Source organism: Clavelina lepadiformis, chromosome 2 (assembly GCF_947623445.1).
Source record: "Clavelina lepadiformis chromosome 2, kaClaLepa1.1, whole genome shotgun sequence".
In the NCBI taxonomy this organism is placed as follows: domain Eukaryota; kingdom Metazoa; phylum Chordata; class Ascidiacea; order Aplousobranchia; family Clavelinidae; genus Clavelina; species Clavelina lepadiformis.
Genome location: NC_135241.1, coordinates 20,532,525 through 20,549,862, shown reverse-complemented (window position 1 = coordinate 20,549,862; position 17,338 = coordinate 20,532,525). Strand labels below are relative to the sequence as shown.

Below are 17,338 nucleotides of genomic sequence, written 5' to 3'. Positions count from 1 at the left end.
TTCTGAATGTCTTTCTAGGAAAGTGAAGAACACGGCATGTTAAAACAATTTGCAGAAAAGTAAGCAAAGAAAAATTGACTTTTTGAAACAAATTTCGCTTTGAATTACCCTAGTGATAAATCTAATTCTTGTTCAATTTCTAGTTTTATCAAATTCTTAGTTTTAGTTCTAATCTAATTAGTAACAGGTTAGTAGCCTACGTAATAATTCCACTTCCAATTTAATTGCAAAAAGTTTAAAAAAATCTAGTTGTCCAAGTCTAACCGAAACAAACATGTTTGTTTTTTTGGCATCACCACATGAGATTCAAGGTAGCCTTGTAACTGGTTATGCACCTGAAATCCCGGTACGGTATTGTAGGCGATGGTCACAATTGAATTGTAATTTTAAAAACAACGATGAAGTAAAATGTACCGGGTGAAGCGATTTAAGTTGGAAATATGGCTGTTTAGCCTTTTCTTGGATATCAAAATAACAAAAAAAAAGATTTTTAATTTAGGTCACGTAGCTTAGGCTACGTATCAGGGTTGAGACGATTACGTCTGCCAAGTAATCGAAAAGGTAGCCTAATCGAGTAAAGGTTAAGGTGAATGGTTTTATTCGTTTTGTAATGGGCGTCTTTAAACTATTGTGAAGAATAAATAGAATTATTATCTCGGACAATATTCGATTTTTTAAGATTTTGGTTAATTAATTCGAATAAGTTACACTGTTTGTTTTTGACGATTAAATCCATTACTTTCATACACTTTTTAAAGCTTAAGTGATTTCTAGAACGTTAATCAAACTGCAACATCTCTAGTTAATAGATGACGTATCTGTGTCGATAAACTCCGCTTGACTTGACTTCCATGAAGGCTACGTTTCCTTCTCGGCCAGCACTAATTACAGACATACGGTGAGATAAAACTCAAACTAAAAAGTTTAGCATTTCAACTCGTGAAGCATAAGTCATTCCGTCAACACAAGCATACAAGAAAATCGATTACAATTTGAATTAACAGTTAATTTATTACGAATAGGCCTATATCGACTAGTTTTCACTTTGGTACCACCAAAATCGAATATTCAATCGGTCTCCAAGCCTTTGGTGCTTAACAATGGAATAATCAACCGATTAATTATATTAAAGGTGAATCCTGACTTTATTTGAATAAAATTTGATTATTATCAATAAAATGTTAACGATTGACAATAGATTACCAATTACGATTACCCCAACCCTGCTAGGTATATGATGAGGTAAATAGCGCACTAGTCTGGTGTAAGGGGGTAGCCTAACTGAAAATTTTGAAAGTTGGCCAACTCATTGTAGGCTTCAACATTTCTGATGTACCAAACAGCTTTATAGTTTTATTGTAAGTTTATTGTAGGTTTATGATGAAACCTGTAAAATCGAGGCATTTCGCGTGCATCAGCTTTGTAAACATCTTGATTCTTGACAACGTCAAGAAAGCCGATATGCTGTGATGGCGTTGTTGTAAGGTTTAAATAAAGTAATAAACTGTCATGAACACCTTATAAAACATATGCCACAAATACACCATTTCACGAAATTGATTCAGAATAAAAGAATGATGCATAGTGCATTCTTTCTCACGTTGACCATAAACAGATTTAGCCTTGTGTGTAGGCAATAGGCTATATACTTTGTAGAGAGGTATTTAGTTGTGTGCAAGTGGCGTTTTTTGTGTTCCCTGTTTGATACCCAGCACTTGGTGCTACCACGTTTTGTATTTCTTGGCAGCTGCACACCCAAGATCAATTTCAAGAAAAGTTTTTGCGCACTTAAATAATTGGCGACCTAATTGTAAAATAAGAATTTGTGTTTGTGGTACAAAGGCTAGTAAAGCGTGAGGCCATAATGCTTTGCATAAAACAAAAAGTAAAGCCATAATCGTAGCAGGAAAGAACTTCCAAGCAAATTTAGCAAGATATTTCGAATCATCGAAACGTGACGTAAGGGCAAGGCTAGTTTGAAATATTTACCCATAATGATAGGCCAAATTTCAAACTAAGAACTAAGAACATGTTAAAATTTTCTCGTGACGTCACCAATTGCAGCGTACTATTTTTGAGTAGCGCCTTCGTGGCGTCAAGTACTGTTGCTGATTAGTAGTGTGAAGATGCAGGGCCGTAGGGGCATTATCATAAGAACGGCTGCTATTGTTGTACAGCAGCCTGTTGTTTTCCAATAACACCTTGCTGTTTATTGCTCAGTAAATGACATGTTGAATGAATGTTCATGATATAATGAACAGCAAACTATCATTGATCGTATAGCGCCCTGCTGTTATTGGTTGCTGCGGAAAACTGGACATAGCAAAACAAGAGTATCAAGACATGAACATTAGTTACGCTATCCTCACTCATACAAGCAGTTTTTGAATAGATGTATTTAAATATGCTAACATAAACAGTACAACAGAATATTTTTTTCTAACAATCAATGTACATTTTTCTCAGAAAAATTCTTATCTTCGTCAGCTGCTCACTTTATTGAAAAACTAATTTGCTTCCAAACAGGTTACCAACAGCAGCCTGTCTGTTACTGATGCAGCAAGCAGTAGCAGGGCGCCATCATAAAACAGCAGGTTACCATTTAACAATGGCACCCGCACTTTCGGTAAACCATCCTGCTTTCACATTTCGATAGGGAATCGATAAAACCTTATCGGGCCCACAGGGTGTTTTCATAAGGTCTTACGTTAGGATAGTTAAATTTATAGTTACAATTTAAAATTAGAAGAATTAGCCTGGATATGAAAAGAAGAAAGATTGAACAGGTGCACACTTTGCTAGCCGTTGCACACCTGCACACTCGAGATCTCGGACAACCTCCACCGTCTCCACGCACTGCATTTGTTTAAATACACGTTTTCTTGTCCCTCCTGTTGGTTTAACTTTGGAATGACTAAAATTTCCTTACGCCCAACATGAAACGAGGGTTGAAACTTTTAAAGGAAGAGAGATTTGTTGTGTGCTGACACCTTAGTATTCTGTTTCGATAAACAAGCTTTTCTCTCTGTCTAGCACTCTAGTGATTTATTTGTATCCGTTAAGCTGTATACCATACTATGTTTTGTACTTTAACCACATGAGTTTTTATAGTTGTATTGCATGTAGGCTTAGTATACAATCCTGTGGTTTTGCACTTATATACCAGTTGTCGTTGTTTTATTATAGAAAGACCTCTGAGTATATTAGTTTATATTTTCGGTGTCACGACTTGTTATTATTATGATTAAAACCAATCTGGCTTTTATTGTAACACAATGATTTCGCCTAGGTTATATATTCTCATATTTATTAATTCATAAAACATTTAGATTTCTCTCTTCATGATATACAGTATATTGTTGAATTGTAAGGGTTTAGCCACTACCTATACCGGCTAGCCACGGTCTAAAGTACTACAATTTAAAATACTTTTTTATTTTTATTGTATGTATAATATCATAGTGATTTAAATGCTACAACAAGCATAAAATTGCTTGCTTTTATTCAAAACTTTATTACGGTAGATTCATTTTGTCATTTTTCTAATTAAAATAACCTGGTTGACTTAAACTCAGTGTACTTAGATGCAAAACAAGAAGATCATGTTTTGATAAGTTATATATTATCATATTAGAATTGTGAGAAAATTTAATAAGCAAAAATCTGAATTGCTAGAAGCTTTGACTTAAAAGTGCTGTTAACAGAAATAAGTTAATGAAAACCTTGTCATCACCACTTCTGCTTTTAATTAGAACTTGAAGAAATACTTTTACTAGAACCTATAGGCAAAGGCCTTTGGACTAACTGGGTTTAGCTATGATGTCACATCCTCGGTATCGCTTCAAACAAGATGGTCTTTTGCCAACACCTTCATCAATTTTCCCTGGGGTGCCGACAATGCAAAATCAGATAGGAAATCTGGGGCATCGTCCACCATTTCTGGTATGCCTTTTCATATAATTATTTACAGGTGTTTGATATATTGTAGATTTTATATAATAATGTAACCTGTAAAAGCTGGGCAGTTGCAAGTTACATAATTAATTAGAATTGCCAAACATGGTGATAAGCATGGATGATACTTTTTAAAGCTACCATTGAGATCAAAGTCCTTTTTGAATATGAAATGCAAACGATGTCAATTTTTTAAGACCTTTGAAGATTTTCCACAATCTAGGTTTTGCTTGGCATTTATTACGACAAAATCATGTGGTGGATCATACAATGCAACTATATGCAAATTCTTGTAATCATACTAAAGATGTCTTCAATGCAATCATGTATATATTTACCACCAAATAGTTTAAGTTTGTTGCTTTTTTAGGCTCTCTATTTACATTAATGAATTAATATTGGGCAATAGACCTTTAATACAAAGTTTTGTTAATAGCAGTATATCTATAAAAGGATTGAGGTTTGGTAGAATTTGTCGCATAATTTATTTTTTTATCACTTTAATGCAAGAAAGTGGGGCTTACAGGCAACAAAGTTACCCATTCTGTCGCTATTATGAACTCTATGGTTTGTAACATACCGGTTAATTGGTAAGTCAAGTGTTAGTAAAATCTTTGCAGTTTTATAGTGTTAAGCTGAGGAAACCATGCTTATTTTTAGTCGAAATATTTTCTTTATGCATGGAAAATCTCAAGAGAAACAAACAGCCTTGAAACTCAGCCAAACAAGAAACTGTTATGACGCTTATTACTGTCTGCTTCCAGGCAACAGCATAAGTCTTTGAGTTTCTCACAAGACCCTTTAGACTTTATACAACTTTAAGTAGGGTTTTCCGGCAATACCTTTCAGTTTTAATCCAAGCTAGTCAGACAGAGTAGTGATAGCAGTAGCATGCTAGTTTTTGAATAGCTCTTACAGGAGTTGCTCTCTTTTTACTGAGTAACAATAGCAGTAGGACTGCTACTGTTTTAGTGTTAGCCGCCTGTAAGTGTTGGCCGCCTCTTGCATGTAGTGTTTGATGTTTATTGCTTATAGAGTAGTTTGTCAACAACACATTGTTATCGTAAACAGTTATTCAAAAGAAGTATACAGTTTAGGCTGATTTGAATTGTTTCATATTTGTTTTATAATATACCTAATTTGTAATATTTACACACCTGGTATCATCAATTGTTCCTTGTAAATATAGACTATGCATCTTGTCCCCATTGCCTATAAACTTGCAGACCTTGAAAATACTTTTCCGCCGTGTTTCAGTGTCAGTAGTACTACTTACTGCAATAAAAATATTATTATGTAGCCCGTGATTATTAATTAACTTTAAGTGACTGCTGGTTTAGTAATAATTAGACATTAAGACATTGAGTGTAAGAAGAATTATATTATTATCCATGTGTAGGCTTTTCTACGTGTAGACACAAATTTTATATTATACATAGTATCATTAATGTTGCTGTTATTGTGATTTTCTAATATAACTACTGTATATGATTTATCTTTGTAATTATTGTTAAATAACTGGTAGTGGTATATAACTGCAGGGTACAAAGAGGCCTAATGCATTGCTCCTGAGTCCTATGCTTGGAAAGAAACGAAATCAACTCCTCTTACAGATGCCCCCAATAAACCACATGCACAGACAAAAACCTCAAAGTGAGTGTAAAAACTGTCCAATTTTGTTTGTAACACTTACACTTAATGACTTGTAAACTTCGTAAACTTTTAAATTACACTTCTTGAACCTAGAACGAAATGTTCCTGCAAAGTTCCAGCCAAGAATTGTTCGTATTGACCACAGTGAGGATTCAAATTTTCCAAATCAATTGCTTGAAAACAATTTAAACGATAAACAAGAATCAACCAGTGAAACTGGAAGCAACAAACAAGCAGGAGGGTTTGATGATGACGACATGGAGGAGGCCTACAGACTACACCGGGAGAAATTGAGCAAATCCGTGAGAAAAAGGAAGTTGCAAGCAAGCACTGATGTCAAGCAACATCAAATTGATGCGGAAGATTACTTCTCAAAGGATCCATCTTACAGTGAACCTGATAAACAGGAGGACACAAAAGATTTATCTCAACTAGCCAACTATTTATTACAAATGAAAGGACAGAAATCAGACTCAGAAACTGATACCCCAAGCAATGCTGATGTTGTTGTCCAGGACACTCGCGAAGTAATTGCAATAAATCAACCTGTCGCTTCCCAAGAAAACAAGAAAAGTTTTCTCGAAGATCCTTCCAAATTTGTTCAAAACTCTACACTGACTGAAAAGGATCATCAGGTTGAACAGGAAATAATTGATGACGATTTTCTTGAAAATTCATCATTTTTGAAAGAGAAACGGCCGAAATTAATTACAGATTCTGATATCAATAACACTGCAAAAGAATCTGTTGCAAGTTATGACGCTGATTCCGACTTGTTTAACAAAAAGAGAAAATTTAGTAAAGGTGACAGTGCGTTCATAATATCATCTGACAGTGAATCGGGAAAACTAAACAAAAGTGCGAAATTTTCTAATGATGCTGTACCTCACCCCTCTTCGTCATCAAGAAACCTCTTCGTCGATCTCACCATCTCTGAAGATGACACCACGTCCAAGTGTCCTGTGGAAAGCCAACCTACATCAGACAAAGAGGCAGCTTCTTGTTTGAGGCATGTTGAAAAACGTGATGGCAGTATAGAGGAGGATAATTTACTCATTACAACTGTGAGTATTTGATTGTATGTACAGTTAGTCATATAAAGATGATCCTGTATATATTGTCATGTTGTGTTTTATTGCAGCACTTTTCTGAAGATAAAATAAATGTTGAAAATCTTACCATTGTTAAAACTGAAATTTCTTCTTCAAGGTAAGTATTACTTGCATGCATTTTACAACCTACCCACCGAGTTTTGATTTGCCTTTTCATAGAATTTACATTTCAAAATTTCAGGTGTTAGCATTAGTTAAAGTTATTTTATTTGGCTTTGAAGGGCCCCATACAAAACTAGTTCATGGTTTTGTACAGCGTGTGAAAAACTGGTGTTCGAAGAGAAAAAAGTACATTATCGTGACGAAGAACACAAGGTCATAAAAGAATATCTTGATTGACTTAACTTAATAGCTTAACTGCAATTTTTTTGCACACTACTCTATACTACAAAGGAAAACTGAATGAGTAATAAGTAATGATTGAATGAATTTATTATACAGTAAAATTTGCCTATATTGACTTCGGCTATATCGACACCTTACTTGATCTCCCAGAGCATTTTGTTTGTTTATAGTGACAGTTGTAGCTCTTTTCACTCCGGGCTGTAATCCCACTTACGACTTTATGACATTATCGTATGACGGTTTAGGATGTCGTATTTGACGCAATTATGATGTCACTTTGTCACCTTAATGTAGTAACGCCATATTGCTCCGCATCAGTACCGTCTGCGTGCGTATTACATGTAAATACAACTACTATTATTTTTCACGACCTTGTTTGTTTTCTTTGCCGTAGTGTACACGAAAACATGTTAATTAAGCGGCAGTGCTGATTAGAGTACACATTTACCCCTTACCAGGCCCTTAAAATTGAACTAAAACCGGAATTTAGGAACAATTTGTATTGATTCGTCTTTATCGATACTTCCCCTATATCAACACTTTTTCTTCATCCCTTTGAGGTGTCGATATAGGTGAATTCTACTGTATATATAAATATGATACAAATTGGTATGGATATCGAGATTTTGAAGATACACTGCTCTATATAACATAGTTTATCTTTATGTAAACAATTTATTTTAGTTCAGATTTGTTTGTAAATCAATCAAAGCCGTATCACTGAAATACTTACTCGAATTTTAGGCCAAGAAGCTTCTGCACCGTCCCCATTGTTTAGTCTGTGATGTTTGGTTTCGACGACCAAGACAACTAATTCAACATATGAAGTCTGCAGAACACAAAGAAAAAGCCAATGTAAAGCACGCTTCTATAAAAATGGAAGAGTAAGTTGGAATACATGCATGACAAAATGTGTTTAGTGAACAGTGATGCCTAGACTCTAATACTGCTTAAGACATTGCTATTTGCTCTCCTACAATTAAGCATACATGATTGACCTACAACGCTCTCATTGCTTTGCTTAAGTTTCGATATTCGATTCGATACAGTTGAATCTCAGTTCACAGCTATCCCAATAACAAGATCACCGTTTTTTTGGGACCACTTTTTTCCGGTTCTGAAATTTTTACATGTAATTGATTCCCAGTGAATTGATCGTTCGGTTTAAGAACTACTATGTCCATTGCTTTTGTGCTCCCAAATGTTAGGTAACTGTGACTAATAATAATTCATCAAGCTAATGTGACCAGTCGCTACATTCATTACTGAATACTAGTTGAAAATTAAGATCAATGATTAATTTCAAAAACATATTAAAAGTTGCATCTTTTAGCGTTACTAGTACCAGGTGAAATTTGCTAACACTGTCTGTGCATCTTAGTAGCATATGTCCGCACTCAGTCTCAAGTTATCCGTCCCTACTTTGGACCATATCCCAGTATCTCAACTTCTCTGGTAATGTGAGTAGTATTTTCTCACTCCCAAGGATGGTCAACATGTCATTTTACCCAGACTCACCACTAAATAACATCAAGGGTTAACAAATTTCAAACATGTTACATAATTTTTTGAACTTTGCAATGTATATATGGCTAAATTATCTTGAGATTTTTTTAGGAAACGTTTTTCAGTTAATCTGTCCATGTATTACACTGGACACTTTTCTGTTAGCATATTATTTGCGCAGATCTCCAGATCCATTTCCTGAGGAAGGTGAAGAAAATCAAGCCGAACACACAAACAAAACAACAGGTATTGTCATTTATCTATACTCATGACTAAGGCCTGATCAACATAGCCAATTTTTTGCAGATAAACTGATATTTTTGTTCACTGCATTAAAAACCTTATGAATTATAGAGATCAACATAAATCGAAGGTTAAGCGAATATAAAAATCTTTTTGGTGCTTCATGCTTTTATAAAAACTTTTCTATTACAGTGATTGCATTGTTAGTAAGTTACTGGAGTAACACAGCCATTGCCTGCGTGTAAGCAAAGCAGCTTTTTAGGTGGCAGAAAATATTGCTGATAAGTTGTTAATAAATATCTTTGAAAATTGCTGGTACATAATAACATGGAAAAAACTGATATAAGCTGATTTGTTCAGTCTACCGTTATGTTGGTTGGGCTCTACTCGTCGTCTACTTGCATTTTTAACTTGTTGTGCAGTGTTCGTGATTGCAAAGTGTTTTTTTCACAATCCACAGAAAACCAATATCAGGAAGAAGTGGAAGAAGATACAACTTCATTTGATTCTTCAAAAAAACATGCAAAAGGTGAAAATATTATGTGCTTTATCACATTTAAACGTTAGTTGCAATTTTTGTTTATTAATATGCTTGCTTTCAGATCAGAAGTACATTATCCCTGTGGCGGGATTTTACTGCGATATATGTTGCGACTTCTTCTTTGATGAAGCTTCTACACTTGACCATTGCGAAACTAATGAGCACTGTGCAAGGGTAAGAGAGATATGTTTTTAGAATATTAAATGATCCAAAATAGACTTGACTTAAAAACATGTTTTTATTGCTCTTTAATGAGCTTCATAACAAATGTTTGACCCAGTTTGAAACCAAGGTTGTGGGTTGTGGTAAGTATCTACCTGGGTATTTTCCGGTTTATCCCTATTGTGTGGGTTTTGTTTTTTAAAAACTCAGGTTGTTTTAAGTGCATTTTATTTTATAGTTAAAAATATGTGTATGCACTTCCGACTTTCATAAAATAACTACAGAACAAAATTTCCAACTGCAAACGAGAAATAGAAACTTTTGAACTGAAGCCTAAACTTTTTTGTTAAAACTCAAATTTACCTGATTCATAACCTGTAAGCTACCTCTACCCTGTTGAAGCTTATATGCCTTGTTGAAGTCTTAAATGGACAACTTTACTTGTTCTCAGCAAAAGCTATTTTATGTTACATTAAGTACTATCATACTGCATTAGTTAATACCGTACTCCGTACATGAATAAATTTGTTATCATTCTTTGTAATTTTGATTCTGTTATCAAGCTGCAAACAGGTTAAATTATAAAAATACAAATGAAAGGGGTTGGTTTGATTTATGGGTTTGTTATTATCTATTTCATGCTGAAGGATATTTTTGTCCTTTTTGTGTCATTACTGTGTCTTATATAAGATAATATTGTGGTCCTTGTGGAATTACTTTGTTGGTTTCATTTGTAGCACCTTATATTATGGTGACTTGTTAAAAGACTAATAGGAGGTGAAAACAATCTAGTTTTTTTTTCTTAAAAAGCCGGGGTTTTACAACACTGTTTGAAATTTATAACTCTTTGAAGGTATAACATGTTTTAAATGCTATGGTAGTGGTAGATTAGTTTTCAAGGAGCCCATTAACAAATACTGAAGCAGTTTGCTTTGTATTATGTTTCTTTGCATATGCATGCGATATGTGCATTTATTTTTTTTCAAAAGCACAGGTTGTTTAATTTCTAGGTTTTTGTTGCTTTCTCAAGTTAGTGTTACATGGGTTATTTATCTGGATCAATGATTTAGTTTTACCGAGAATTTTCTCAAAGAGAAAACGTACAACCCAAAAAACAGGTGTTCCATGTAGCTTCTTGCATCACTGTAAGTTGCATTTGCTTAATCTAGTAACCAACGCTTCCATGACAATTGCACATCTTCCAATTTTAGAGCACTAGCAGTTATGAAAACACTAATAAAACTAATTTCTGTAAAATTTGCATGTTTTTTTTTACAAAACGCCAAGAACATTCAACTAAACATAAAACCTTTCTTTCTGGGTGCTTTAGCGTGAGCTTTTCCCACGTAGCTTGAAGCAGTGATGTGAAAAGCAGTGAAATGAAGCAGTGAAATGTGATCCTAAAACCGTCAGCTTAATAATAAATTCATAGTATTTGTTATGGAGGCTTTATCGTAATGCTATCCAAATGAACCTTAACAACAGGTAAAGGAAGTAGAGCTTGAGAGCAACAACAGATCAGCAGAAACAGTGCAATCTCCTGAAGACTTCAATAATGAAGAAGAAAGTCAAGAGCTACCTCCTCAATCCAAAAGTGGAAAGAAAAAGAAAGGCAAAGTACAGTATTTTAAAAGCAAGTTTTTCGTTGTAGTGTTTTATGTGTATGTAGTGTTTACGAACATATAATACTGTACATAGTTTATCTGGCAGCCTGCTATATATGTAATGTATGGCATTAGTATTTATTTAAAGCTAATTCCATAATTTACAGTTAAAGCTTAAGCAAGTTGTAAGTTATTATCAATGCAACATTATTGTCTCTGGATTATTATCTCTCCAAGTCACTATTAATAATTCTCTGCAATCTGTTGTTGATTTGTATAATGACTACCTAGTCAACTGCTGCAACAGCATTATATTTCAATAAGCCATCTATGTTAACTGATGTTTCATATTGCCTTAGTTAGTTTAAAAAAAGAGTAATTGTTAACTTTTTAAGCAATAATAATCCACCAGCAGAGAATTACATGCTTATGATCTCACATATGCAGTGACGACATGTACAAACTAAATTTACTAACATAAATAATTGTGAAATATTTTAGAGTCTTTTAAAATTTCATTTTACAATTTTTCAATAGAAAATGTCCAGAAGAAATTCTTCAAACGTTAAACAAGAAGCTTTTTCATCAGGTCTAGAGCAGGAAACTTTTACGACAGCATTGAAACAAAAAGCGGGGAGAAAAACTTCAAAAAACTCAAAAAAGCCTTTTGATTGGAACTTTATAATTCCAAAGCGAAAGTAACATTCTCCTTTTTCCTGTTTCACTAAAATAGTTTTGATTTATCTTACTGCTGTCTTCTTTAACGTTTTTCGTTACCTGATTTTATACTGAAGAATGACAGCTGTTGGCCACAGAATTCGAAGTTACTGTGTTTTTAAAATACAGTCTAAATTTCTGTAATTCATCAATTGTAGACTGCATAGTGTTAATGTTAACGCGCAGCTGGTCTGCTATCGAAAGGTTAGGGTGGAGTTGTTGTCACAATATTTATCTTGTATAAATTAATAACAAACTGTTCTATTTTAATAGCTCTAATACAATATAACTCTGTGAGAATCTTGGCCCGAAATTATTCTTATGGATTCGTTGTCTTTAGCGCTTTTTAACGGATAGCTTGCGACTTTATTATTGTCACTTGGTGGTATCAGAGTTTGTGTAAGTCGTTCCGTAAAGTCCTTGTTGTAATCTCAACGCCGGTATAATCCTAACTCCGTCATTTGACCTTTTTTCCAAATGTTTTCAATTTTAGTCAATACTACTTTCAACCCAAACACAGAGTTTTGTAAAATATAGATATCATCTTAGAATATAGAATCTTAATTATTCCGTCGCTATCTTTGTGTTGTGGGATTATTTCGTTTTACTCAGGACCTAGGTGCTACACATCAACTTTTTATAAGCTTTTGTCAGCCTCTGCGTTAATTAAGTTGTACCATTAGACTGATTAGAGCAACTTATTTCAAAACATGTCTTTGTTAAAGTTGTCATGGGTTCTGTCGTGAAATGTATCGTTCTGTCTCGTTTTTGTATTGTCATTTTTACCTTTTTGCTTGATACCGACCGAGAATGCTAAAGGTCGTTATAAACTTACTTTTTATTGCTCGCGTTTCGTTTATATCGAAATGATAACATGCTTAACAATCATTCGGGTTACATGGTCTGAAACCTTTTTAGGTTTAAAAAGTTCATGTAATTCGTAACCTTATCGACACATTGATTTTTTTAAAGTGTAAGTTAGTAGTTAGCAATAAGTTTGAACCATATATGAAATACCAGAACTTAAACAGTGTTCCGAATTTCTTTAAAGCGATTTGTTCAAGCTGAATACTTGATTTGCGACGTTTAATACGGGATAAACGAGATGGTTATATAAAACGGGAGAAATTTATGTAGAAAAATTTTATTGTACCACGCAGAAGACACTGTAAACGAGATGTCAGCAGCATATCAGAAAAGAGATCTTGTAGAGAGAGGCTTACAAAGCTTGGCAGTTAATACATTACATGCTACCTAAACAAATTTTAGTAATTCGAACATTACAATAGACTTTTACTGCTATAATTAGAATATTGGCTACTTCAAGTTAATGTAAGTACACTCGAATTTGTCTGAATAAGGAGTGGTTTTAGTGTAGTTTAACTTGAGTTCAGGTTCGTGTCAACAGGTTTGTGCCAGATGGACACACCCCCAACTTGCTCTGACGACGGCTGGTATTCGTACCAAAAATAAACTTGTCATTGTATCTGCAGTTAAAATATTTGTCGGTAGAATAACACTATTGTTTTAACCTCTAGATTTTAGTAATTAGAAATTTAAACATGAACTTTAAACACTTATGTTTATCCAACAGCTGGAAGCTGTGGGTCATACCAGGGGAATTCCCAGCAATAAATGACGAATTTGTTCTTCGTTCATTTGAATTGGGCGTTTAACCGAAGATGAAAAATTTCCCGTATTAGGCTAGGTTTTACAGCTATGTCTGCTATGCTAAGCAAACATGAGTTTATGGATCGCTTTTGGATTAGCGCAGCTTTAAAGTTAACAGAGAACACCAGCAACGTCGCAATAAAGTTGCTGGTCCGCTGAGCTTAAGTGTCAGATATCCTGAATTGATTCCGGTTTCTGAAAAACGATTTAGGCCTAATACAAAGAGAAGCATTGTAAATACTTACAACAGTTTTCCTTTAGCAAAATTGCAATCATAACTTGTAAATTCAGAAATACTTTTGTTTGCTACTAGCTGTAACAGTGATTTCGACAAAAATGTTATTGTTGTCCTTTTCCATTCTCTCCGGGTACCGTATGATACATCCTTAGCCACCTTTGTGTAATGGTTACAATTGGAATATTCGTGAAGTTTAACAAAACTTGCAATTTTAGACAAGAGTTACACAAAGTTTAAAGCAAGAGGAATAAAACATTCTACCGCCACGGGTTCTATTTGTTATTGGCCTACATGGTACAAAATAGTTTTCTTGCTAGATGGCAGACTTGTACCATCTTGTGTACCGAGGTTGACGTATGTGTAGAAGAAGTGTATTTGCCCCTTAACTACATATATAATTATGCATGACCTTCGCCCGCAAGAAACGTTGTTTAGGACAAATGTGATGTGTTGGGTGTGTGCTGGTAAGTGATAGCCCGCCTACGTAATGTGACTTGAGGTAACTTTTACGTAGCATTCAGTGTAGGCTAATTGTAGCAGCTGTGTACGTTACGGTAGCATTTCTGTAGAGACAAGGTCTCTGCAAGAGAAACTATATAGCTTTCCGATTACACTTGCTCTAAAACGCCAAACGTAGTATTTGTTGAGCGCAATTACACGTGGGGATTGACCGCGCGGGAGTGTTGTATTAAATTTTTATAACTGTTATGGCAGTTTTAGTTGTCAGTGTACTGGTACACATGCCCAAACATTTTTTGACTGAGTTTGTTTTTAACTAAATTTACTAATCTTAATTAGTTTATGGCAAACTGTCCGTTAATGACCTCTTTACAATTTATTTCAGCTAGTTTCTTGAAAATGTTCTGTATGTCTGTGTGTGTAGTGTGAGTGATCTCAACACACTGTCTCTCTATTAAAATTTGTTCTACTTTACACCTTCACTGATTGTAAATGCTGGTCCAAATAAGATTAATCAAAGGATTTCTGTTGATATTTCTCAGTAGGTGTTTGGGTTTGTAAACTTACGGTCTGTAATAGGCTGCTTCATAAATGTTTAATATACCTTCAATTACTCAGTTAGTTTACGTATGGCGTATGCTGTTTCCACCTTGGAACGTCAGACTGAGAAATTTGCAAATCGAGCTGCTGGCTTGGAAATTATCCAGGTAGTAGCTAAAAGTATTTTATGGTTGCTGGTGGGAAGAAAGAAATTCTTGTTTAAAACATGTGGATATCGTTGAAAATGGGATTTAATGAGTGGCTGATAAATCAGCTGCACATAGCAAACTTTTCAGTCTGTCAGGGTTGTCTTGAATATGTTATGCTATTGTAAACTTACCTGTTATTGATCAAAAAAGATAAATAAAATTTCTTGGAGACATTAAAGGTTTATTTATATTGGTTGTATAAACAATTTCTGTGGAGGTGTGGTTTGTTTGCTTTGTTGCAGTCAATTTTTAACCTTTATTGTTTATTTAATGACATTGCATTTTGGGATTGTCTTCGTTATCTTAGCCTTGCATAATTTTGTTGAACTTTGGTGCCAGCAGTGACATAGTTGATAGGTCTTGTCCACCACACCAAACTGGTTTCATAATCTGACGTTTATGTATATATTCAAACTTGTTTCGTGAAAGTTGGTCTTGACCGTTGTTTTGAGAATCTTAGCTGTATTAAGATATTGGCATTGTAATTAGGTATCGAGTAAACATTTGCAAGCATTTGCTATCATAAGTTGGTAAAATATTTTCCTGTTGAAATTTAAAAGATTTATAGTAGTATTTATTATTTGTTGTTAGTCATCATATCAATATCGATGGAAAAGTGTAAATTTTCATTTTGTTCATTTGAAACATAGATTTGTCCTGCATTTTGTTTTTGTTGTCCTGCTCGTTTTTCTGCTGATTTGATGCATCCCTTGTTTATCAGATTTTAAACAATCACCAGCATGAACAACATCAGAACATGTATGACCAGGTTTTGAACAGGATTTACAACCAGCTGACATTTGCTTCTGATATTTTTTGCCATTAAAAGCAATTGAAGCTTGTTTGTGGAATAAATATAAGGAATTATCATCTGACGATCACAAAATAAATTTAAATTGTGAATTTATTTCAGCTATAGGTCATATATTTTTCTCTAATTGAAGTAGTTGTTTTGCAAGATACATTTATTCTGCACTTTTGCAAATACCTTTGAAACTCAGACTGTGTGTACAACTACACATGTTCGAACATTGTGCAGTTTGAGTTTGGGCAAAGGTTGTTAGCCTGTTTTAGCTTAATTCACTAAATCTTTCAAGAGACAGTTTCGTATTATTTTCTTTTCATTTGTAGCATTGTAAAACATGTAACATATGTGTGATATAGATAGTTTGTACCTTATGCTACACGACAAACAGTTGTGGTTTTGCAGTTATTACTGCTACCAGTACATTAAGGTCTTATGTCTGCAACAATACATGTTGTGGTTAGTTTATGAAGTGTTACAACTTTTTGTAGACTAGTAAGATACCATTTAGTAGGCTGTTTATTTTTCTACTTTACAGCTTCATTGTTAGTTAACCATCGTTTATGCTTTTATCGCTGTGTTACTACGTCTTGTCAAACAACACAGTGACTGTGAAACCATCACTTGACGTGCGCCATTTACTTCCGTAAAAGATGTCGGTTGCATCCTATGTTAAACATAAACCAGTTTATGAGCAATTTACGTAGTGTTTATGTACAAACGTCGTTCTAAATAACTTTACTGAAACGAACAGTGATTTTCGCTAATATATCATCGCAAGGTCGCTTAAAGTTCACTCAGGTAGTATACGTCATCATTTCATGCTTAGTAACTATGTTTTCAAAATACAAAATCGAAAATTTCAAGTCGAAGCTTATTTCACTGGGCACCATAGTACAGCCGTCTTAATCAGCTGTTGACAGTTTTTGTGCAACTACGTCACAGACTCTAATCTCCGGTTCCGAATGACGCCGTGGCAACATCAGATGACGAAACATTTTTACGTATATGTAACTGGCATGTCAATACTTTTGTTTTGGGAGCTTTTTTTAACTTTGCGGTTGAAGATCAACAATTGCCTGGGGCTACGCCATTTAAAACTTGCCACAAAATTCATAGAAAACCGCTTGTTGCTAAACTAAGCCCTTGCTTTAACATAAACGCGGGAGGCGGGGTACTTGAAACGACAAGTTCTTTAGTATTCTTACGCTTGTAAATACTTGTTCGAAAGCTGTGTTGTTATACGCGGACATAGAAAACCACAGTAATCGCGTAGGTGCCACCTTTTTATTGTAACTTCTAAACTACAAATACTTACATAGTACTTGGTGAAATCTGTAGTACATTGACGACCGACGTGCATTAAATGTTTACGCCTTAATGCAGTGCACCTCGTATTAGAGATTACGTCATTTCCTTAGAGGTTGTGTTAGTTTTCTGAAAACAGATACACCATAAAACGTTCGCGTACTGTTTAAACAATATCACAAATCGAGTTGACTTAATTTGGCATAACTGTTAAACCAACGGTTCTTTCCCAGCCATAGATTCGTCGGTTTAGGTTGACCACTGGAATTTC

General features: G+C 34.5%; 1 protein-coding gene across 3 annotated transcripts; it reads left to right on the top strand.

The window, feature by feature from the left end:
• The first annotated feature begins 2,623 nt into the window (after positions 1–2,623).
• On the top strand, positions 2,624–12,734 carry LOC143446080 (uncharacterized). Of its 3 annotated transcripts, none has more exons than XM_076945563.1 (11): positions 2,624–3,942; positions 5,496–5,607; positions 5,701–6,671; positions 6,749–6,816; positions 6,941–7,034; positions 7,809–7,948; positions 8,752–8,816; positions 9,274–9,342; positions 9,416–9,528; positions 11,002–11,128; positions 11,658–12,734. In XM_076945563.1, the coding sequence occupies exons 1-11, from the start codon at positions 3,817–3,819 to the stop codon at positions 11,687–11,689; spliced, it is 1,917 nt and encodes a 638-aa protein (XP_076801678.1). In that variant the 5' UTR covers positions 2,624–3,816; the 3' UTR covers positions 11,690–12,734. The 3 variants fall into 3 exon arrangements, with proteins under 3 accessions (XP_076801678.1, XP_076801675.1, XP_076801677.1); XM_076945560.1 differs by having other exon boundaries at positions 11,002–11,133; XM_076945562.1 differs by having other exon boundaries at positions 11,002–11,149.
• The last annotated feature ends 4,604 nt before the right edge of the window (positions 12,735–17,338 follow it).